This window comes from Xyrauchen texanus, chromosome 33, assembly GCF_025860055.1.
Source record: "Xyrauchen texanus isolate HMW12.3.18 chromosome 33, RBS_HiC_50CHRs, whole genome shotgun sequence".
Taxonomy (NCBI): Eukaryota; Metazoa; Chordata; class Actinopteri; order Cypriniformes; family Catostomidae; genus Xyrauchen; species Xyrauchen texanus.
Window position 1 is genome coordinate 8,035,650 of NC_068308.1, and position 24,319 is coordinate 8,059,968.

Below are 24,319 nucleotides of genomic sequence, written 5' to 3' on the forward strand. Positions count from 1 at the left end.
TCTCTTACAAAGAATGCTTGTAATAGAACAGGAATGCAGGGTCAGAAATGAAGGGGGGCTTAGAGCAAAAATGCCCCCAAAAGTGACAAAATGCCCTAAAGTTCAAAATGTGGGGGCAAACAATTCCCTGGTTTCTGTTTTGATTTATTAATTTATACCATCTGAAATATTGTTCTCTTTCCAACAATCAAGGTGTTGTTCAAGTTGCTTTCCCTCTGTGTGCAAGATCTTGGTGTGCTCTTGTGAAATTTATTCAGATGTATCCCTCCCTTTGGCTGAATCTCTAGAGTCTGCATTGTGATATAGATGATTCAAATCTGAAGTATGTTTTAGTTAGATCATGCAACAGATAGTAATGAGCTGGAAGTTGCACGATACCTTGGTTATTGCAGGAACACAATTTATGCTCATTAGAGGCTGTCTAATAATGATTGACTTTTCTATTGCAGGGCTTGTTTTCCAGGGGCATTTATTGACTAACCACATAAATATATAGTGTCTTTTATATCAAATACTTCATTATTAAAGAGATTCCTAATCAGAATAATTAGGCTGTTACCAATAAATATAAAGTGCTCAATAGGGTTTCAGGCCTGTGACTGAAATTGAAGTTATTTGCTGAAATTCTTGGTTCCAGTGTGTCCCTTGACTGATCATCGAAGCTATTGGATGGCTTCAGAAGACTTGGAATATAGTGCACCCATCATGTGGACTACTTTAATTAGATTAAAATGGTGCTTTCTGTCAGTTTTAGAGCTTGAAAGCTCCAAGTTCCCTTTCACTTTCATATGTAAAACAGACAGGACATTCTGCAAAATATTGTACTTACTATTTTATGGATTTGGAACCATGGACTATCACAAGCCTTTTTTAAACTTTAAATGATGTGCAGGAAATATGTTATAGGTATTTATAATTCCGTTTTTTTAGTTAAATGCACATTTTTTATATCAGTAGTAAGGTTTTTTCAAGTAAAAAATTATAATTCTTGATATTCACCAAAAGGGGAATTTCAACTATGAAGACGCAATTTTTAATATCTGTAATTGCATTTTCACTAGTAAAATTTCCCAATGATCGGTCATTGACTCTGGTTCAAATGCAGTTGCAGACATCTACACCAATGAGCCTAAACATTATGACCACTCACAGGTGAAGTGAATAACATTGATCATCGCCAAACAAGGACACATGACAAGGTGTGGGTAGATTAGATGTTAAGCGAACAATCAGTTCTCGTAGTCAACGTGTTGAATGCAGGAGAAATGGGCAGGAGTAAAGACCTGAGCGACATGACATGGGCCAAATTGTTATGTGCAGATGACTGGATCAGAGCATCTCTGAAACTGCAAGGCTTTGTGGGGTGCTCTCGTTCAGCAATGGTGAAAACCTACCAACAGTGGTCTGAGGAGAGACTTACCACAAACCGGCAACAGGGTGTTAGGCACCCAAAGCTCATCGATGCACGAGGGCAACAAAGTCTATCCTGCCTGGTCCGAACCAACAGAAGGTCTACTGTGGCACAAGTCACAGAAAATGTTAATGATGGTTATTGTAGGAATGTGCATCATACCCTGTTGTGTATAGGGCTGCGTAGCCGCATACCTTTCAGAGTGCCCATGATGACCCCTGTCCACCATCAAAAATGACAACAATGGACACGAGAGTGTCGGAACTGAACCTTGGAGCAGTGGAGGATGGTCCCCTGGTCCGATGAGTCCCATTTTCTTTTACATCACATGGACGGCCGAGTACGTGTGCACTGTATTGCTGGTGGAGGGAGTGTGAAGCTCTGGCCATTCATGTGGACGTCAATTTGAAGTGCCACCTACCTAAACATCATTGCAGACCAGGTACACCCCTTCATGGCAATGGTATTCCCTGATGGCAGTGGCCTCTTTCAGCAGGATAATGCATTATGCTCCCTGCATTATGCTAAAATGCAAAATTTCAGGAATGGTTTCGAGGAACATGATGAAGAGTTCAAGGTGTTGGCCTCCAAATTCCCCAGATCTGAATTTGATTGATCATCTATGGAATGTGCTGGACCAACAAGCCTGATCCATGGCGGCTCCACCCTGCAACTGACAGGACTTGAAGGATCTGCTGCTGATTTCTTGGTGCCAGATACCTCAGGACACCTTCAGGGATCTTGTAGAGTCCATGCCTCGGCGGGTCGGCGCTGTTTTGGCGTCCTGTGGAGGACCAACAGCCTAACAATGTACTTGATGATAGGAAAATTATAAATTTACTGGATAGAAGTACATAGCTGATATGTGAATTTGGAAATATTTTTTTAATATTGTCATTTCATTTTGAATAGGACTGAATGACAGATCATTGTGAAATTCTACTAGTCAATTCAATTACTGATATCAATAATTACAGTTTCACTATTTGAAATCCATTTTTTATTTCAAGAATTAGCATTTTTAATCTCATTAAATGTAACAAATGTAATTATTAATATCAAGAATAAGTGCTTTAACTACTAGTAATTCCATTTCTGTTGTCAAGAAGTAGGATTCTATTGAACATTGAATTGTCCATATCTATAATTAAATATACTGCATTTACTCCAATCAACCACCACATTAAAACCACCTGCATAATATTGTTTAGGTCCCCCTGTGCTGTCAAAACAGTGCCAACCCACATCTCAGAATAGCATTCTGAGATTATATTTTTCTCACCACAATTGTACAGAGTGGTTATCTGAGTTACCATAGACTTTGTCAGTTCAAACCAGTCTGGCCATTCTCTGCTGACCTCTCTCATCAACAAGGCATTTCCATCCACAGTACTGCCACTCACTGAATGTTTTTTGTTTTTGGCACCATTCTGAGTAAATTCTAGAGACTGTTGTGTGTGAAAATCCCATGAGATCAGCAGTTACAGAAACACTCAAACCAGCCCATCTGGCACCAACAATCAATCATGCAATTATCTAATCAACCAATCGTGTGACAGTAGTGCAGTGCATAAAATCATGCAGATACTGATCAGGAGCTTCAGTTAATGTTCACATCAACCATCAGAATGGGGAAAAATGTGCTCTCAGTGATTTGGAGCATGGCATGATTGTTGGTGCCTAATGGGCTGGGCTGGTCTTTAGAATATACACAGAATGGTGCCAAAAACAAAACAAAAAATACAGTGAGTGGCAGTTCTGTTGACAGAAATGCCTTGTTTATAAGAAAGGTCAACAGAGAATGGCCAGACTGGTTCGACCTGACAAAGTCTATGGTAACTCAGATGACCACTCTGTACAATTGCGTTGGCGCTGTTTTGGCGGCATGAGGAGGACCTACACAATATTAGGCAGGTGGTTTTAATGTTTTGGCTGATCGGTGTATTTTCTGCAGATATTGTTGACTTTTGTATGACAAATTGATTATTGTATGACAAAGTCACTTTGGATAAAATCGTCTGCTATATGACTAAATGTACATGTCATATCCTGCACATGATTAAAAGTTATTTCTGCTTGCTATATAGTATGGAGGATAGAATGTCATGTAGGCCTAAACCTAAATAATGTCTGTTTGGGTGCACTAAACCACATGTCAAAGATGGACTTCAGGGAAAAAATTAAATGCTACAATTTGTGTAGAATGTTTTCCTTAATGATGTGAAAGCAGAAGAAAGATGAAGCTGCGCATCACGGCAACACATTTCACCAATAGCCTACTACAGCACTGTATTGTCGGCAGTCCTCACCAGCCGGTTTGGACTGGAACTTTAGGATTTCGCACACGCAAACAGAGAATGCACGTGGCATGTGTTTACAACTTGAATATAATTTAGACCGAAGGCAATTCAGATAAAGCGAATGCCATAAACAAAGTCCAAAGACATGTCAGTGACAGTGCAAAGTACCGTCTGTTCAGTTTACATACAGCAGACATACGTCAACCTATTTTCAACATCGCTACTGGTGGCATAACACAATACACAGACATAAAAGGTCGCTAAATCAATTTAAAATAAGACTACACGCTGTATTATCCAAGTTTATCTTAGCCATAATTCAACCATATGATAAGACGAATGCGAACTTCCGCAGACATGCCACCTTAAAAGAGACATTATTGACAGATATATAAATAACAGTGGAGAAAAGTCGTTGTTTATGTGTCAATGCCACATAAGTGATGTCGGATTGACATTGTAATAGGTTGTGTTTATTGTCACTGAATAAGAAAGGAAGCTACAGCATCGAAATATGAAGCTGGGCCAGCAAGAACAGCTTCAAACCGGTTTCAACGCCTGGCAACAAAAGCCGGCGCTCGTGCAGGGACGGAGTGAATGATGAAGAGCACACCGGGATGTTTCACTCCAACACATCAACTATCATTCATCAGTGTTTGTATCATATTTACACATATGCCTAATGTTAGGACGTTTAAAACCATAACGCTGCGTTGTCTGACCATTCAGAACTGAATTTCCCACGGAAATCTTCTTCATTTTCCGGTTGGTGAGGTAAGAGAATTACTTTCATATTGTGTTGTTTTAGTAGCATATTCTGGAATATAGTGGAATATTTATCTTCACATATCTTTAGTTGTAAATTAAACACGCGCCTCCTTATTCTTCGAAACCTTTTGTGATTTCTGTCTTTTATTTAATTGATTAGATTAACACCAGCTCAAAATATGAGATTAGAGAGTTGCGTGAAATGAAACAACAAGATATTATTAAAATTAAACGGTTACAAGTTATTCAATGGGTTCTGGAGCGCGCGCGGTTGCTGCGGTGCGCTCTCCGCTTGCGCGCGTTCGTGCGCGCCTCCGCTCACATCTGTCTGCTGTTACTTTATAAATATACAGATGCGGTTACGCGCATTCTGCACACCCTGCCGTGTATTGTGGGTGTTGTTCACAAACTTTCAGAGTTATAGGGAAATGTTTAACTTGCTTAATGACTATGGGAGTTTTACATGTTTTTTAAACTGTCTGTTGCTCAATAAACAAATGAGGACATGTTCTCATTTTATTACATGTTGTAACCAAATAAAGCGTTTAAATAAAGAGTTCATGTTGTTCCAAACTCATATTACATTCTTTCTTCCATGGAACACCGAGGCTATCAATCCACTAAAAAGACACCCTAAAAGTATCATAAAAGTGATCTATTGTGCAAAATATCAGTGTTTGTGATATTTACCATACAGGTGTCCAGTCATACAGGTTTGGAACAACATAAGGGCGAGCATCACAAATTATGACCGAATTTTTATTTTGCAAAAACTAAAATTTGTTTTTTATTATAGGGACTTCGTGCCAAAATGAGCACTGGGAACACAAAGAAAGCCCCAGACGGTGGATGGGGTTGGACCATTGTGATGGCCTCTTTCATGGGCCAGCTCCTGGCCTATGGCTCGCCCCAGTCTGTGGGTGTGCTTTACCCCGAGTGGCTCAACACCTTCCAGGACAGCAAAGGCATGACAGCATGGGTTGGCTCTCTTGTGTCTGGAGTTGGACTCATTGCTAGTAAGCTATCACCACTGATATGACATACTGGACTTTGCTTTACTAATTTAAATTGCTTACATACAGTATATCCTGAGTGTTGTCCATAATTTAGTATTTAAAACCCAGATAAAAGATCTAATGCAATATAATTTACTGGCCATATAATGGACCCTCATACAGACACAATCCTTTTCATTTCAAGTTATTTTCACTACATTATGTCTTTTTTTTTTTTTTTTATCTCTCAAGGCTTCAGTGTTTCTGATCGATATCGTACCCTTCTATTTGTTTTAACAATTTTCTCTTTATACTATTTTAAGAGGTGCTTTGGTCAAAAATGTGTCAAAAAATATAACACAATATAATTGAAAAATACATTGCTATGAATATACACAGCCTGGCCAAAAAACAAAAAACAAAAAAAAAGTTGCAGTTTGGATTTACTGTAAAAAAGCAGATACTTAAGAGCCTATGATTGGATCATTATTGCAGTGATTAATATGTATCAGCTGGCAACAGTTCTTTTAATCCTAACTGATGCAGTGTGTAGCTTCTCATTTCTTAAACAGCCATGCTACTGTGTTTCAGAAGGTTGCAAATTATTGGCCTGCATCAAGCAAAGAAAACAACCAAGGAGATGAAAGATGAAATCACTGGAATTGGGTTAAGAACTGTCCAATGCATTATTAAAACAAGGACAGAGATGAACTGTCAGCTTCATGGAAGAAATGTGGTCAGAAAAAAATCTTGAACGATAGTGATCACTAAAATGCGTGGTGAAGTCACGTCATAAAAAATGTACATCATAAAAAAATGAATCGGGAGAAAAGACTTCAGTTTGCTTGGGAGCATAAAGATTGGACTGTGGAGCAATGGAAAAAAGTAATGTGGTCTGATGAGTCCAGATTTACCCTATTCTAAAGCAATGGGCATGTCAGGGTAAGAAAGGCAGTGCATGAAGAAATGTACCCGTCATGCATAGTGCCCACTTTACAAGCATCAGGAGGCAGTGTTATGATGTGGGGTTGCTTCAGTTGGTCAGGTCTATGCTCAGCAACGTTATGCAGCAATAGTCAGCTGACTACCTGAATGTACTGAGTGACCCGGTTACCCCATCATTGGATTTTTTCTTCACTGATGGCACAGGCATATTCCAGGATGACAATGCGAAGATATATCAGGCTCAACTTGTGAAAGAGTCGTTCAGGTAGCATGAGGAATCATTTTCACACATTAATTGTTCACTACAGAGTCCTGTCCTTAACCCCATTGAAAGTCTTTGGGATGTGCTGGAGAAGACTTTACATAGTGGTTCGACTCTCCCGTCACCAAAACAAGATCGGTGAATGCAACTCTGGATGGAAATAAATGTTGTGATGCTGCATAAGGTTGTCGAAACAATTCCACGACGAATATGCACCGTAATCAAAGCTAAAGGCGGTCTAATAAAATATTAGTGTATACAACTTTTTTATGGCCAGGTAGTGTACTTATCAACTCCATATATGAATAATTCTAATAAATAAACCATAATCAAAATGTAACAGGTAACTAAACTAAATAGCAAAAAATGACCTACAAAGCTTTGAGATTGAGGAAATATGTATCCCTTAATTTGCCACTGGGAAACATTATCAAGACTAGTGAATCTAGACTGAAGTTTACACTTGCTCTAAATGCCTTTTTATAATCATATACTGTAAGACTTGGCCTAGTGGTTTTCCATGACGAAACTACAGTAGTTTACCATTATGAAAGAGTGTCAAATCAATTATGAATAATGATTTTCTGTTTGTGTTGTTGATGCCATGTGCTTTTCCCTTTCATAATTTAATCAAAATTTCTCTGCAAATCATTTAAAGAAAACATTGCTTATATTTATTTGTTGGCTCATTGCACTTCAGAAGAGTTTTTCATTATTACAATGTTTTCTCTAACAATATAATACTTCCCTCCATGTGGCACAGGTCCCATTTGCAGTGCCTGTGTTGTGAACTTTGGGGCCAGACCTGTGACCATCTTCAGCGGGGTTATGGTCTCTGGTGGGCTTATGCTTAGTGCTTTTGCACCCAATGTTCAGTTTCTCATATTCTCCTATGGGATAGTTGTTGGTGAGTATTCTATGTTTCAGAGTTTCCACGTTTATTTGGGTCATATACCATCAATGTTTGAAATATTGGTTGACCAAAATGGGATTTTCAGTGGCTATCATTTTCTGATTTACTGTATAATAGACATATGACTATTTAATTATTGCAAATGAGACTGAAACTATATTTATTCAACATTCAATAAAACACATGAAAACAGAAAATGTGCAAATTATTGGCAGATAATCTCAAAATGGTCAAATATCAGCCAATTAATCAGCCTGGGCCATATAGCAGTCTATCACTAGCCTTAATATTCTTTAAAAAATCAAACAAAATAAAAAGAATTACAAATGATGGAAGTTTTCCTTATTTCCTTGCACTTGAACTATACAGGACTGGGCTGTGGACTTGTATATGCTGCTACTGTAACCATCACCTGTCAGTATTTCGACAAGAGACGTGGTCTTGCTCTTGGCATTGTTACAACAGGTAGAAAATACAGTATTTGAATACACACAATTCACATGTAATTATGCAAACCAGTGATTCTCAACTGGTTTTGCTTCAGGATCCAGACTTTACATTGGAAGTCAAGTGGTAACCCAACACAGCACCAAAATTGTTTATCAGACTAAAAGTAAAATGCCCTTATAAGGTTTTTTAATATTACCTGCAGAATTTGGCTAAATTCTACCAAGTAATAGTTAATGTTGTGCCAAAGTACTGCTTTTTTTATTGTATGCAGAACACTTGATGTCAACAACATCACATTTGGGAAGTGTTTTCTTCTCTCTATTTATTTTGCCATCATTATGCACAATTATACGTTTAGTTGGGTTTTATTATTTGCATTTAACAGTTTTTTCTAAATAATTAGGGCTGTTGATGTTAATGCATTACTTATGTGCGATTAATTATATATATAAAAATAAAATGTTAAAAAAATGTATGCATTAAATGCCACTAGACCATAACAAGGAAGATTCCTGAGCAATTTAAGCAAGAAGTACCACCTGTTTTCTCCAGGGGGCAGTAAGCGAAACTTCAGCTGTATAGGCAATGCACAAGCCACTGTTGCCAGATTGGGTGGGTTCTAGCCCAATTGGGCTACTTTCAATAGATTTGTGTGGGATAAATGTGCTTGGGTGGGTGGTCAAAATTTGGGCTGCTTTGGAATGATTTTGGCAAGTTTTTAAAATGATAAAATTAAAAATTTCCTTTGCCCATGCAACTAAAATAAAGTAAACGTCTCCACACACAACCATTCAGTCAAATAGCCAGAACACTTATTGACAGAAAATGTAGTTTAATCCTGTTTAGAGGAGCTACGAGTTGCCACACTCACCAGTAAATTCTGAATGTGTGCGATCTGCAGGTGTTGCTCATTGATTTTTGTGATACAAATAAGACAATCTTAACAATGACAAAGCAGTACATATCGAGAACATAGAGAACATATCGAAAATGGGAAATTACCCTGATATAAATTGGTGTTTAATGCCAGGACTTATCTGTTTTTCTTGGAGAAATTTCACCTTTGAATTTCTTCAAAGGTATATACTTTTGCTATATAAATGAAATACTTACAGTATATACAGTAATATGCAAATAAACAATATATTGGATTCTAAAGACATTTGTTTGTCTTATCAATCTGCCACAATAATGTAATACATTTTAATTATCTAAATATAATTTTTTGTATATATATATATATATGTAATTATTTAAATATAACTAATTGTAATTATTTCATCAATATATATTAAATTATTGTTATTTGAGTAGTTTTCTCAGCAAATATTTATATAAGCGATTAATTTGATTAACTTTATTAATTAATCTGTACACCATGCAATTCATTCGATTAAAAAATGAAATCAATTGACAGCCCTAAAATAATATTTGATCTGTCTTATCTATTCTGCGTCTTTTTTTATCCAAGCCAAAAAATTAGGCTTCTGTCTAGATTAAAATAAGCGTTAGCTTTGATTCTGAAGCAAACCCCTCCATTACGTATATGTTTTGAATTTTGCCTTCCAATGGAAACTGGAAATGTTGTTGGGAACTATATCGCTTCTCTCCGTGTTTACGGAAGTACAGTATCTAACAGCAGTGAGGCTTTTAGAATAGGGTCAGTTTCACACCATGGAGGATGCAGCCCTGTATTAACAAGCTCTTCCCCATTTTCTTTCGGAATAATGTGATTACAACCTGAGGTTACCATCCACCCCCAACCGCACACACATGAGAAAGAGCACTTTCATCCAAGAACGTGAGAATGTGGCACTTTTTAAATGTAAAATTTACTTTTTCAACCTGTTATTTTTCATATAATATATATTAATGGAACAAAATTAACAAAATAAATCAACAGGCCTAGTTGCGACACACCAGTTGAGAACCACTGATCTAAACAAATAACAGTATCACACACAAAAAAAAGGAAATTCACTGTTGCACATTTTCCAGGTACAAGTATTGGAGGTTTTCTTTACGCCACTGCACAGAATGAGTTCATTGCACTCTTTGGACTTGACGGCTGCCTTTTGCTTATTGGTTGTTTTGCACTAAACATCATCCCGTGTGCTGGACTCATGAGACCGTTGAATCTTCCTTCCTACTACCTCAAACAGAGAGCAGCACTGGCCGAGAAGGCAGAGGAAAAGGTCCTTGAAAAGGCCCCTGTTGTGGAGGACCCCATCAAGAAAAATCAGTCCGTCACCAACGTGCTGATCACAGGAGAAACAAAAAAGTCTCCAGCTTATGAGAAGAGACTCCATGTAGTGTTGATGCAGTTCTTGAAGAAGAAACAGAAAGTGTATTCTGAATATTTGCACTCGACAGGAGAACTGCTGAAAAACAGGGTCTTCTCGGCTATGTGCTTGTCTTTGTTTTTCTACTGTCTGGGAGCGTATACACCGCTTCTCTTCCTGGAGGATCTAGCCCAAAGTGAGGGTTTGATCGATGGTATCAGCACCATCCCTCTGGTCTCAATCATGTCCATTGCGGCTGGAGTGGGGAAGCTTCTGCTGGGCATCATGATGGACATCCGCTGGATGAACAGCATCTTTCTCTACGCCTTCACTCTGCTGGGAACTGGGGTGGCTCTTCTCATGATCCCTGTCACCAAGAACTATGCTGGACTACAGGTCATCTCAGCAGTGCTGGGATTTTTTTCCGGTAACTGGTCTGTCGTACCATACATGACCACTAAGGTTATAGGAATGGATCGTCTGACAGAGGCATATGGGATATTGATGTTCTTCTGTGGATTTAGTATAATGCTTGGACCACCAATCGCAGGTAAGATTTTATAATTTGTCCTCAATATATCATGTCAATCCATTAAATTTTGGTTTAGATGCTAGGCATGCCTTTAAAATGAACATAATTCAGAAAGAAATAAGTACATACCAAGGTTGGGTAAAATGTATCATCTCAAGAGTTTGTCTTGCGGCAAAAATAAAGAATTTTTAGAATTGGCTCTTATATAATTCATGAGTTGGAATTTGATTTGAATTGGCCACACCCAAAAGGCCTGATGAATTAGAATTTGATTTGGAATGACAGGAAAAGGCAGGGGCATGTCCAAATGGGTGGTCTGGGGTGGCAAGGGCCACAAAAGGTGCCACCCCAAATTCTAATCTATGATTTTTCAGTTCCCAAATTAAACGAGGGCCTTCAATAAAATCAGGTAGAACCATGTTGATTTTAACTGGAGTGGAAAACAGTGTCAAGAAATTACAGCAAGCAGCAAATGTCATTAAGCAATATGATCATCCGTCCCGTCACCTGTGCATGAATTGAACAGGCCCTTTCTCTCTTCTATCCCTTTTCTGCACTGTCAACTAGACAAAACCTAATGCGGTAATCTTCTGCATATTTCATCATCTTATTCTTAGAACCCTTCATTCAGATATGACATGTTAAAACAATCACACTTTTTTTTTTATTACGTAATGCTTTGGGGTAGGTATAACATCATTGTGCATCATAAGTAGTTTGTCAAACATGCGGGGATATCTTGTTTTCTTACTTTTAACTATCTTAAATAGAAACTATACCACAAACCTTGTAAACTTTGGCAGGTTCTTTATCAAAATGTTTGGGAATTAACTAAACCATTTGGCCTATAAATTGTTTATTTGCTGAAATTTGCTTCTTCATATAGCCTATATTTATTTGCTTTCATAATGTAATGCAGTCAGTCTTAATTCATCTAGCCTAGTTAGTCTCTTAAGAAAATAATAAAAATTGCATTTTTGTTTTTTGGGAATCAGGAAAACGTCTCGGGTTACATGTGTAACTCTTGTTCCCTGAAAAAAGCGGAACGAGATGCTGCGCTTTGCTAAGCGCTATGGGAACAATCCTGCATTGTGACCAGCTGTGAATATGTGTGTAACACATCAATGAACATTGACCTGAATTTATAGCCTTGGCTGGTGAGATCATTAGATACACCTGTGGCCAGGCTATAAATAGAGGCATAACCAGCGTGTCGTCAAATATTTTTTCTGAAGAGCAGTCCTGGGACGTCCCAGTGCAGCAAAGAAGCGCAACAAGGGTTACACATGTAACCCGAGACGTTCCCTTTACGAAAAGCTTCACTATGATGCTGCGCTTTGCTAAATGCTTTGGGAATGCAATACCCACGTCGCCGCACTATGGCTGTCCGGACCCCTATGGTTGTGCTCACAAGAACGCGAGAGGTCTCAGACATGAGCTTGAGATGTCGACTCGAGGACGTAAGAGCCCAGAGTAGCATAAACATCCAAACCATATCATTTGATGAATGTGTGCTGAGAGGACCAGCCTGCCGCATCACAAACTTGTACAGACATGAGCTTGAGATGTCGACTCAAGGGCACAAGAGCCCGGAGTAGCATAAACATCTAACCCATACAATTCTATGAATGTGTGCGGAGAGGACCAGCCTGCCGCATCACAAACTTGTTCAGGCATGAGCTTGAGATGTCGACTCAAGGGCATAAGAGCCCGGAGTAGCATGAACATCTATGCCATAAAATCTGATGAATGTGTGCAGAGAGGACCAGCCTGCCGCATCACAAACTTGTTCAGGCATGAGCTTGAGATGTCGACTCAAGGATGTAAGAGCCCGGAGTAGCATGAACATCTATACTATAAAATCTGATGAATGTGTGCGGAGAGGACTAGCCTGCCGCATCACAAACCTGGTGCAGAGGGACCCCTCTAGCCAAGGCTTAAGAAGAGGCAACCCCTCTGGTGGAGTGAGCCCTGACACCTACTGGCGAGGCTTGACCGTGTGCCTCATAGGCCAGGGCAATAGCATCCCTCACCCAATGTGACATAGTCTGCTAGAGAGTAGCGGGGCATATGCCTGCTGACAGTTTTTCCTGCAGAAAGTCCAGAACTGAAACAATTTGGCAGTTAACTGGATCTGCACCATGGGAACTGCACCACTTTTCGAAGACACCCCATTTATTGGTGTAGATTCTTCTGGTAGAGGGAGCCCTAGCACTAAGAATGGTCTCGATAACCTCAGGTGACTGCCCTGTATCCCTCAGTTGGTACCCTTCAGGGGCCAAACATGAAGTTTCCACAATTCGGGCCGGGGATGAAATATCGTCCCCTGTGCCTGAGACAGATGGTCCCTCCTGTCCGGAATCGCCCAAGGCCAGCCGTCGATGAGAGATATCAGCTCTGAGAACCAAATCCTGTTCGGGCAGCGAGGCGCTATCAGTAAGAGGCAAGACCCTTGCTGGCTAACTCTGGCCAAGACTCCCGGGAGCAGAGAAACCTGGGGAAACGTATACAGATATACTCTGGGTCATGTATGTGCCATCGCGTCCAGACCCAGGGGGGCTGGGTGACTCAGAGAGAAGTAGAGGGGACATTACGCAGTCTCTTGAGAGATGAAGAGGTCCACTTCTGCTCTGTAAAATCTCTCCTAAATTTGTTGTACTACCTCGGGGTGGAGTTTCCACTCGCCCCTCTGTATGTTTTGTCAGGACAGAAAATCTGCTCCCACATTTAGGCATCCAGGGATATAAAATGCCCTGAGTGACAGGAGCTTGCCCTGGGCCCAAAGGAGAATCCGAAGTGCCAGCAAATTCAGGTGGCGAGAACGTAGACCTCCTTGATGGTTTATGTAGGAGACTGCTGCTGTGTTGTCCACCCGCACAAGGAAATGGCAGCCTCTCAGATGTCGGAGGAAGTATTTCAGGGCCAGAAATACCGCCATCAGCTCGAGGCAGTTGATGTGCCAATCGAGCTGATGACCCTCCCATTCCCCTTGGGCTGGACGACCACTTAAGACCGCACCCCAACCCGTCAGAGAGGCATCTGTCGTTAGCATTCTGTGACGACATGACACACCGAGAGTGGGACCCAAGGTAAGAAACTGGGGTCTGATCCACATAGAAAGGGAACGAAGTGATCGGCGCGTAACCCTTATTTGCCTTAGGGGACTGGCCCTTGGATGAAATCCCCTGGCTTTTAGCCACAGCTGAAATGGTCTCATATGGAGAAGGCCCAAAGGAATCACTGTGGATGCCATGAGACCTAGTATTTGTTGATACTGGAAAACAGGGCAACCTTGACCTAGCCTGAGATTGCTCATGGAGTTCTGGATGCACATGACACAAGCAGGAGACAACTGTGCCCGCATCGTAATCGAGTTCCATATAACCCCTAGATAGGTAATTTCCTGGGTCGGAGAAAGAATGCTCTTTTCGACGTTGAGTCTCAGACCCAGAGAACCTAGATGAGCCAAGAAGATAGCTCTGTGCTGAACTGCCATTTCTTGAGACTGTGCTAGTATCAGCCAGTCATCTAAATAATTCAGAATGCGGATGCCCTGGAGTCGCAAAGAAGCCATTGCTGCATCCATGCATTTCGTGAATGTGCGGGGTGATAGGGCTAGGCCGAATGGAAGAACCCGATACTGGAAGGCTTCGTCCCCGAAAGCGAACCTCAGGAACTTCCTGTGCTGTGGCAGAATTCCAATATGGAAATATGCGTCCATGAGATCGATCGTGACCAGCCAATCGTGATGTTGGAACTGAGACACGACTGACTTGACAGTTAGCATCTTGAACTTGAACACCCTGACCGAGCTGTTCAAGCCTTGAAGATCTAGAATCAGACGCAACCCCCACCCTTCTTGGGAACCAGGAAGTATCTGCTGTAATAGCCTGACTCTCTCTCTCTGGAAGGGGAACATGTTCTATGGCCCCTTTTACAAAGAGATTTTGCAGTTCTTTCCACAGTAGACAACGCTGCTCTGTTTTTGAGCCTCCCTCCTAGCAGAATTGGGGCGAGACTGGGTGGCCGACGGCCCCGCCCCCTGAGTGCGGCGAGGAAGAAACTGCCCAAAGACTTCCTCGTCGCTTTTCGCCTCCTGGAATCTGGAGATAACTGTATTCATGGCGTCTCCGAAGAGACCAGAAGGCGAAACCGGGGCATCGAGTAAGAAAACTCTGAAAGTAAGAAAACTCTTTATCCCTGATGCCTGAAAGGTTAAGCCATAAATGCCTCTCCGTACTGACCAAAGTGGACATAGACCGGCCAATGGCACGGGCTGACTGCTTGGTCGCACGGAGAGATAAATCTGTAGCCCGATGAAGTTCAGAAAAAGCGTCTTCGTCAAGAGTTTCACCCGCACTCAGGTCTTTCAGTAGGTCAGCCTGGTATGCCTGTAACACAGCCATGGTGTGCAGCGCAGCACCAGCCTGACCTGCCACTTGATAAGCCCTCCCCACTAGCATGGAGGTAGTTCTGCATGGCTTAGAGGGGAGAGCAGGTATTTTCAATAATGATGCCGAACGAGCGAGAGATAACCCGCAAGTGTCTCTTCGACCGGCAGCATCATTTAATCCCTTCGTTCCTCAGCAACCACGATAGTCGAATATAACGACATTGAGGGCAAGTGAACGCGCGAGGTATAAGGTTTCCTCCACGAACGAGCAAGCTCATCATGGAGGTCATCAAAGAAGGGAAGGGACTGATGAGGCGTTCCCTTCCCTTGGCCACCAGACAGAAATATGTCCTCTAATTTGGAGCGTTTGGGGGTTTCTTGGTCGCGTGGCCAGTCTAATTGAAGTCTGGCCACTGCACGAGTAATCACATCGAGTAACCCTTCCGAAGATTTAGAGTCATGCTTTGAGTGCTCGGATGTGGGTAACTTGAAATCTGCAGATCCAAGAGAATCGAGGTCCCCCTCGTGAACTGAAGAGCGCACTTCAATATCACGTGTAGGACCAGCCAGATCTGGGGAGAGAGCGAGCGAAAGGGACGAACCCGTCTCTTGCTCCTCAGCCAGATCCATACGAGAGCCCCACAAATGAAGTGTGGGTGCCGGCTCTCGGAAGTAAGCAAGGTGAGCGAGAAGCATTCTGACCGAAAGTAGGTCACAATGCGAGCACCCGCCCTGCCCCATCGCGAGAGCAGCGTGCTCTTCCCCCAAACAAACAAAACAAAACTCATTGACGTGTTACACACATATTCACAGCTGGTCACAATGCAGGATTGTTTCCAAAGCACTTAGCAAAGCGCAGCATCATAGTGAAGCTTTTTGTAAAGGGAACAGTTTAAATTAAGTATGTTTTTATTTATTTTTTTAAAGCAATGTTTAGTCCAAATATATTTAGGGATATTGAGTACACAAAAATGAAATCCATGCACATTCTTTGTGTAGGCCTATAATAAGATTAATAAATATCTTCAATATCTTCTTTATTGTTTCAAAATAAATCAGTACCCTACTTGATAGTAGTGTCATGCCACGGTAGCTTCATCTCTACAAAAATGCAAAGAATTACTGTGTGTTCAATGTTACCAAAGTCTTTCTAGCAAGTCAGACCACTGGCAGCCATATTTAGAATGCTCCCGGGAAGCTAATTCTAGTCATGACAGTGCAGCACCTATCTATTTGAATGGGGAAATACCGAAATCTCCAAAACGGTTTGTCAAAATTATGATCAAAGTACATATTACAAATCAGCAGTAAATAATGCAATTTTCCTGGCTTGTATAGATAATGCACATGCACATTCTCAAAATGATTGACAAGCGATGTCTGTATCTAAAAGGTGGTTTCCTTTCTACATCCATTGACCATTGAGCGCTTGGAGCTCCTTGGTTGGGCGTTCCAATTTCTCATATTCATAGAAGTGGCCAATCTTCACTAAATAGTCTCTGATGTTACGTGACGCATTGTTCTTAAATAGACAGTTACCATATTAGCAGGATCTATAACATTTATGCAGACACTAAATACACTACACAAATAAATATATATTTAAAAAAAATACATGCTATTTGGAGTCTTCTGTGTTTTGCAGTATTAACATTTAATAACAATTAATTATTTAACTAAATAACATTAGATTTTGAAATTCCTGAACATTTACATATCTTCTTCTTTGTATTATTATTATTATTATCATTATTATTATTATCAGGGACATTGAGTTATGCTTCATGCCACCCTTGAATGAGTCTATGCCCTTCATGGGCCACCCCAGTAAAAAAAGTCTGGAAACGCCACTGGGAAGAGGAATTTACTGAATGGCAATTAAAAGAAATTCTACACAGTCACACAACAGAGGAATTTCATTAGGCCAACACAAGGTATACTAACCTTTACAAAACAAATAAATACATAATTAATTTTGACTATACTGTATATAGACTAAGTATTACATAATTCATGTTAAGTTTTTACAAGTTTTTGTATCAACTGATTAGAAATGTTTCTTTAAACTAAGTGCAATACTGTCAAAGCAATTAATAACAAATATCAAAACAGATTTTAACTTAAATAATCACAAATGTCCACACAGTGTCCAGATATTTAGTCCATAAATTCAGATTACCTTTTTAAAAATATAAATATTGACATCCATGGCTTGAAGACTTTGGGGTTCAATTATAGAGCACTCTTGGAAGCAGTGGGGATTTCTTTAAGACTGCAAGGGAAGCTCAGCTTCCCCTATAATGTCAAAAAAACAATGGTCAAATATGTACTATTGTGTAAACAATTTATTGACTAAAAATGCGTTAGAACACGTTCATCTCGAAGACGAGTTCGTTCAGAATCATCTACATTACATATAGCAGGTCGGCTGACTCGATTTACTTCTCATACATTCCCGTAGCGTCAGTACATTTCCCTGTTGAAGCCGAGCGTCCATTGACTTCAATGGGACTGCTCTGAACAGTTTTTTTCAGTGCTCCGAAAATAGACGGTCATTGGATAAATGCTGCGATTATGTCCCGCCCACGGACGCTCAGCGTCTCTGGGGGTGAATGAGGAGTGGGCTGGCCCGGACTCCGGGCTTCAGCGTGATGATTGGAGGATCTGTCGAAAGACTGCATCTCCTTTTGATTGACAGCGAATCTGTACTATAAGAAGTCACTGAAGCTATTTCAGCTCCGTCCCGTTGCGGATTTCTCAAGTGTAGTCGAAAGACAAACTGCTGCAACCTATTTCTTTATATTTGTTTGGCTGAAATTGCTAGTCAATTTGCATAATACATTTCACACAATTATACACCACATTCCTTGTTTCAGTTTTACCAAGTTTAATATATTTTGTTTTAGAGCGTTCGTTCGTTCATTCGTTCATTCATTCATTCATACAGTAGGCTAGGCTAGCGTCGTACGGGTGAAACTGCGCACGATGGCAGACGGTGCTAATATTGTCGACCTGATTTTGGCGAAGCCATTTGAAAGTCTTCCTTACGAGGAAAAAATTAGAATTAAACAGCAGGGCAGATCAACACCTAAGATTGATTTAGTGCAAAAAATAGGGTAAATAAGTTTATAATGTAGGCCGAAAATGAGCTTCCCCTCTTTGAAAGACAAGCAGCCGCCACTGCTTGGAAGTGTTATTCCACCTTGGTCCATGAAATGAAAGTTATTATAATTTTTTTTATTATAATGAAAATTGTATAAATTAAACACTAATTTATATAGGTTGGTATTTCATATATTGATTACACTGTGTACTAAGTAGTAAGCGTTATTTCCTAATTGCTTATCCCTCAAAAGTATAGAAAATGGCTATTATTCTCCGCAACTTTGCTTTTGGGACAAGGACAGTGATATTTTGAAATGTACCTATTTCCAACGAAAACAGGCGAATTTGTGTCTTTTCTTTCAAATAAAGTCAGAAAAAACAACATATGAATCAAATTAACATGTATTTATACTAAAGAATACAAAAATGACTACAAAAGATTAAGAAGTGAGTCGTTTTTTTAGATTTACGATTATACTTTAAATCACTTTCACAAATCAGCCCCCAAATGTAGTCTCCCATCACATTCTCAATCTACTGTCCTTGGTAGCTGCGTTCAAAGTCCAGTATATCCTGATGGAAATACTCGACTTGCTCCTCCGAGTATGCTCCCATGTTCTCCTTGAATTTATCAAGATGAGCATCATGGATTTGGACTTGAGGGACATCCTACAGCCCATTGTGCCATAGTTCTTCACCATTGTCTCAATAAGCTCCACATTGTCAGGCTTGTGATTGCCCAGGAAGCCCCAAACCACTGCTAAAAGCTGTTCCAAGCCGCTTTCTCCTTACAAGTGAGCTTCTCTGGGAATTCATTGCACTCCAGGATCTTCTTTATCTGTGGTCCGATGAAGACACTGGCTTTGACCTTTGCCTCAGACAGCTTGGGAAGAAGTCTTGAAGGTACTTGAAGGCTGCCGACTCCTTATCTAGAGCTCTGACAAATTGTTTCATAAGGCCCAATTTGATGTGCTGTGGTGGTATCAGCACCTTCCGGAGGTCCAGCAGTTGCTCCCACTGGACGTTGTTCCTCTCCACAGAGAACTCAGTCCACTGTGGCCAGTCCCACCTGTGGTAGCACTGTCCTAAAGGCAACTTAAACTATAAAGAAATCTCGTTGTTTTAACTTGTAAATGTAAGTGTTCATGCTGCCTTAAAAGTTTCAGTTGTGTCAACTTAAGGGAAAGTTATTAAAACAAAATCTGTTTTAAATAATTTTAAAAAAGTTATTTGTAGTGGATTACTATTTTTGAGTAATTCACCCCTCACAGATTATTAAAAACTACACTTACAGCAGTTGAATAATGCATTTTCTGTGAATTTCATTTTAATTCCATTTTACTTCTACCTCGATTTCAAATTACAATTCAAATTCTGCAACCTGTTTTCTACCTTAATTCAAATTCATGATTGAACTGAAATTTAAAAGACATTGTCAATTTAATTTTGAATGACGCACAACCGTTATACAGAATGAAGATCCTGCAACTTCGTCTTTGAACAGGTAAATACTGCAGAATGAGCTATGTAATCCTACCACTTTTATTTTTCCACTGCAGGCTGGATTTATGACTGGATGCACTCTTATGACCTGGCTTTCTACTTCAGTGGAAGCTTTGTGCTGCTGGGAGGAGCTTGTCTTTTCCTGTCCGCTTTGTCTTGCTGGAACAAGAACCAGGAAGAACCCAACACACCAGTTGAAGAATACACTGATGAATTTGATGCAGTGGCTACTGTGGCCTGAACACAAGACATACTGCTTTATATGTTGACAAATTATTGTGTCACACTCTGTAATTACATAAAAAGCACATGTTTGCCTATATTATTATTTGTATTATGGGCTTTTTGCCTTGATTCAGACAGGATAGTGAAGAGATGACAAGAAATGATGAGGGGTATTGAGAAATAACCCAAGAACTACCATGCGACACGGCAGAGAATGTGCAGTGCACTACTCTCTGACGGACACGTAAGTGTACTTTTACAGAGCATGTTACACTGAAGAATACTAGCAAATAATATAAGGATTGTCCACTGCCTTGTTTTAAGAGGCCTCTGCATACAAACTTAGCTAGATTTCTTATACAGATTTGCTTTATGTTTACTGTAAAGACACTCTTGTTTTCTCTTAAATAATATATGGAAAGTGTGTCCATTGATAAATAGTGTTGTTAAATCTTCAGTACCACGTGTCGCCAATTTAAGGCCATGTCTTCACAAACACATTTTCGTTTGATTTTACACCTATTATCCATACTGGTACAGCATTTTTCTCCAGCAAATATGAACACCCTGTCTACACCATGTGAGTCCATTGACGCAATGCAACGGCTTGTGGTTGTCTACACTGGACGCATCGACACGGACATTCTAAACCGTTCATTTGTGTTGTTGGAAGCAGTAGCGGCAGTTAAAAATGGCATGGGACACCTGTTTACTGTCGGCACACTACGACATGCTGCAATGGATGCTTCCAGTGAAGACAGCATCATTGATTATAATGGGTTCTTTTGCTTTTGACAACACTTGTGTCTGGTGTAGACAGGGTGTAAGACTTTCGAAAAAGCATTCCATAACCGTATACTTTGGAAAACAATTACAAATGAAAATGGATTTGTGTGGATGTGGCCTCAGAAAAGAAATCTTTTCAAACATCTTAAGTTTGAGAAATGGTTGTTTTACATTTTTGTAAAGACGTGCAACACTACACTACACTGCCACCAAATGTAATCTTTTTTATCTTTTAATAATTTCACAACCTGAAAATAATTTTGCAATATTTGGGCAGGTGATATGTCTGGTGTTGTTGTTGATGTATTTATCTTTTGTTTTTGTAAAATGCTGTACCTGATGGGTAAAATAGTTTTACTTGTTTGTACGGGTCAGGCAAGTACAGTTGTAGACTTATTGTGCTTTTGTTAAGTTGGACATACTGTATTTTTTTGCCTTGTTATGAAAGAAATCAGTTGTAGGGCAAACAGTGTAAAGTGAAAGATTTGATAAAGTTGTTTTTTCTCCTTGACAGGCAGTAAATAGTAAACTTAAAACAACATGCGATTAAAGAAATATGTATTTGTGAAAAATTGATTATTTGTAAACTGTTTGAAATACCAGTTTATTGACAATTTTTTACACACTTTGTGTAAGATTGTGTATGCTTGTATTTGTACTGCTTTCTGGGTTTTTTTTCATAGTTAAATGAACCGTGACAAGATATTTTTACTTGAAATATGTTTTTAAGATATTAATATTCTACAGCGTAGGAAGGATTTGAAAGGTGAGGTGGGACTAGGGTTGCCACCCGTCCCATAAAAATACGTGATTTTCACGTATTTAAAGATAAAATTATGCGTCCCGTATTTAAGCTGGTCATATGGCATCATTGTGAAATCGTTCCAGATCGCTAATTTAACATTATATATCACAGCAAAGATTGCAAAAGAAGTGCTGCATAGGGTGTAAAATCTCGGTGCTCTTTGGTTGCTTGGGATAATTAAGCTAAAAACAAATTAATCCAAGGCACTCGATTTGTGTAGAAAAAAAGGTCACAGTATGCAAGGCAAACCATTGGTTTCCAGGCTTAAATGGTTGCCTTGCATACTGTGACCAGGTGTTTGCTATTTGATTAATTAACTGCTACTTAAAAATGTACCTGTGACTTCGTCTGTTACACACACCCTGACGAAGGCTTTAGCCGCAACGCGTAGGTGTATCTGTCACCAATTTTATTGATAAAGCCATGATTTAATAAAGGCTTTTTAACTTTTTTTCTACACAAATCGAGTGCCTTGGATTAATTTGTTTTTAACATTATATATGTTGAAAAATGTTCCTATGGTGGTAAAGGACTGTCAGAAACGTCCACAAATGGTGCTAAAACGGTGGATATTTAAAAAATATAAATGTTCATTAAGATCAAACAATGTATGAATACAATCACTGAGTCATAAAGACAAGTACAGGTGAAGGAAGAAAACTGTGGAGGATGTTGTTAGCTCCCCACCCCCACATTTAAGTGTCCCTTATTATAAAATGTCAAAAGTGGCAACCCTAGGTGGGACACATGCAGCCATGGGTCTTGTGGAAGTTAAAACAAAGGAAGTGTAACTATGACCTAAAAATGTAACTATAATAGTTGCTACATCCCTAAAAACATGTCCTTCAATGCAAACATTTTGGTTATGGCACCTTTAGGTCTAGTTGACCTTTGAACCTGTAATTTATGTTTTCATATTTTGTTGTTTTAATTTTTTATGTGCTTTTGATTATTAAAGTATTGACAAAGAAAAGATTATTTGCTTATTTCATAATCTTTTTTTTTTTTTCAACAAAAACCTTGCCATGACCTATGTCATGTACAGCGCAAACAAATCCAGACCTGTTCGACAATCATGATGTGAGGTGGCCATGTGTTCTCCATGGATACATTTATTTCAAAGAACATCATATCCATGACATTGGATCTCATGCCTAAAAAAAAGGAAAATAATTGAAATACAAAAGGGGCCATTTAACACAAGGAAGGCATTTGCATCCAGTCAGAATATAACATTAACATTTTCGGTAATACACAATTATAGAAGACAATTTATTTGTTATCACAACCCATCTCACTTATATACTTAGATATAGTGTAACACAAGTCCATCTTTGTAAAAGTGTCCATTTGTAGTGGACAAAGTGTTCAGTTGCAGACATGCAGTCATTCATTCCATTATGTAAACCTGTTTCAGTTTCTGCGTCACTGAATTATGGTTGGTGGTTTTGTCGCCTTCCAGGTCACTATTATCATTTTCTTGGTAATCAATAAAAGTATCCACAGTACACACCTTTGGTCTGCACCATACACCTCTTTGGGTATAGCTCCTAACAAAAATAACAATGGGTCCAGCGGGACATCTATTTCTAAAATGTAATTTTTTCAAATTTTTCCAAAACCCTTGAATAATTGGGCAATCCCATAAGATACTCAGGATTTTTGTTGAGCTTTTGTTTTCTTGTGGATTGTGACTGTGCAGTTCAGTCTGTATGCATTTTTGTACTGTTAATGAAGAATAACAATAAAGTTCAGGAGTGATGACATCTGAAGTCCTATAAAATCACTGCAATCTATTGGCAGAATACATTTCACCCTCCGCCCCTGAAGTGCGCATAATCGTGGACAGATAAACCGGTGCACTGCGCCATTTCATCAGAATTTTTCTAATCAGGGTCGCAATAACATCTCGTGTTCTGGATGAATGCTCGAATCAATGCTTTGACTTTAACTCTGCATAGCTGAACAGCGAGTGGTTTGTTTTCTTCTCTCTGCTTGTGCACCCATGACCAGTGTATCCTTTTAACACTTACGTGTTTGATATTTTGCATTGTGATGTATGGTGTGTTTATTCAGTTAAAAATAAACTAAAAAAGCCTGCTTAATGATGTCTTTATAAAGATGCTGTTTAGCAAATGTTTCCTCTGTCTGACGGGAATGAGTGCTGTTTTATATAAGCAGCGCTCGTTGAGACTGATTGCGTTCACAGTGAACGCATGAGAGTCAAGATGGTATACTCTTGGCTCGCTTTCATTCTGAAAGTCAAAGCTGCTCCCCTCTCTTCTCGCTATACTCCTTCTGTGGCTCCTGAGGGAGCCGTGCAAGGATGGAAAATAGAGCGCAGAGATGTGTGGAGGATTTTTTGCTGGACCTGCCTTGCGTGCCTCCTCTCCTCCAGATCAAGAGGCTTCGCCCATTCAGCATGAGCACTGTTATAGCTTGGGCTGAACCCACACTGACACAGCATGTGCTGAAATTGATTACGTTCACTGTGAATACATGAAACACGAAACGCTTCACACTCGGCTCACTTTCTCTCTAAAAGGTAAAGCCACTCTCCTCTCCTCCCGCTACACTACTTCTGTTACTCCCGAGGGGTGAGTGAGAACAAGATATAGAGGACAGAGGGTTTGAGGATGATTAA

The 24,319-nt window shown here is 39.8% G+C and overlaps 1 protein-coding gene across 1 annotated transcript; it reads left to right on the forward strand.

Annotated features, from left to right (window-relative positions):
• Positions 1 to 4,300: 4,300 nt before the first annotated feature.
• Positions 4,301 to 22,780, forward strand: slc16a9b (solute carrier family 16 member 9b). Its single transcript, XM_052102491.1, has 6 exons — positions 4,301 to 4,485; positions 5,276 to 5,495; positions 7,445 to 7,588; positions 7,964 to 8,059; positions 10,043 to 10,876; positions 19,916 to 22,780. The coding sequence occupies exons 2-6, from the start codon at positions 5,291 to 5,293 to the stop codon at positions 20,098 to 20,100; spliced, it is 1,464 nt and encodes a 487-aa protein (XP_051958451.1). The 5' UTR covers positions 4,301 to 4,485; positions 5,276 to 5,290; the 3' UTR covers positions 20,101 to 22,780.
• The last annotated feature ends 1,539 nt before the right edge of the window (positions 22,781 to 24,319 follow it).

Bases quoted from the DNA above. Each gene is read 5' to 3' on its own strand.
- slc16a9b (XM_052102491.1), top strand. From the start codon at position 5,291: ATGAGCACTGGGAACACAAAGAAAGCCCCAGACGGTGGATGGGGTTGG. The intron at 5,496-7,444 runs GTAAGCTATCAC...CATGTGGCACAG, and splicing joins TGGAGTTGGACTCATTGCTA to GTCCCATTTGCAGTGCCTGT. The intron at 7,589-7,963 runs GTGAGTATTCTA...TGAACTATACAG, and splicing joins CTCCTATGGGATAGTTGTTG to GACTGGGCTGTGGACTTGTA.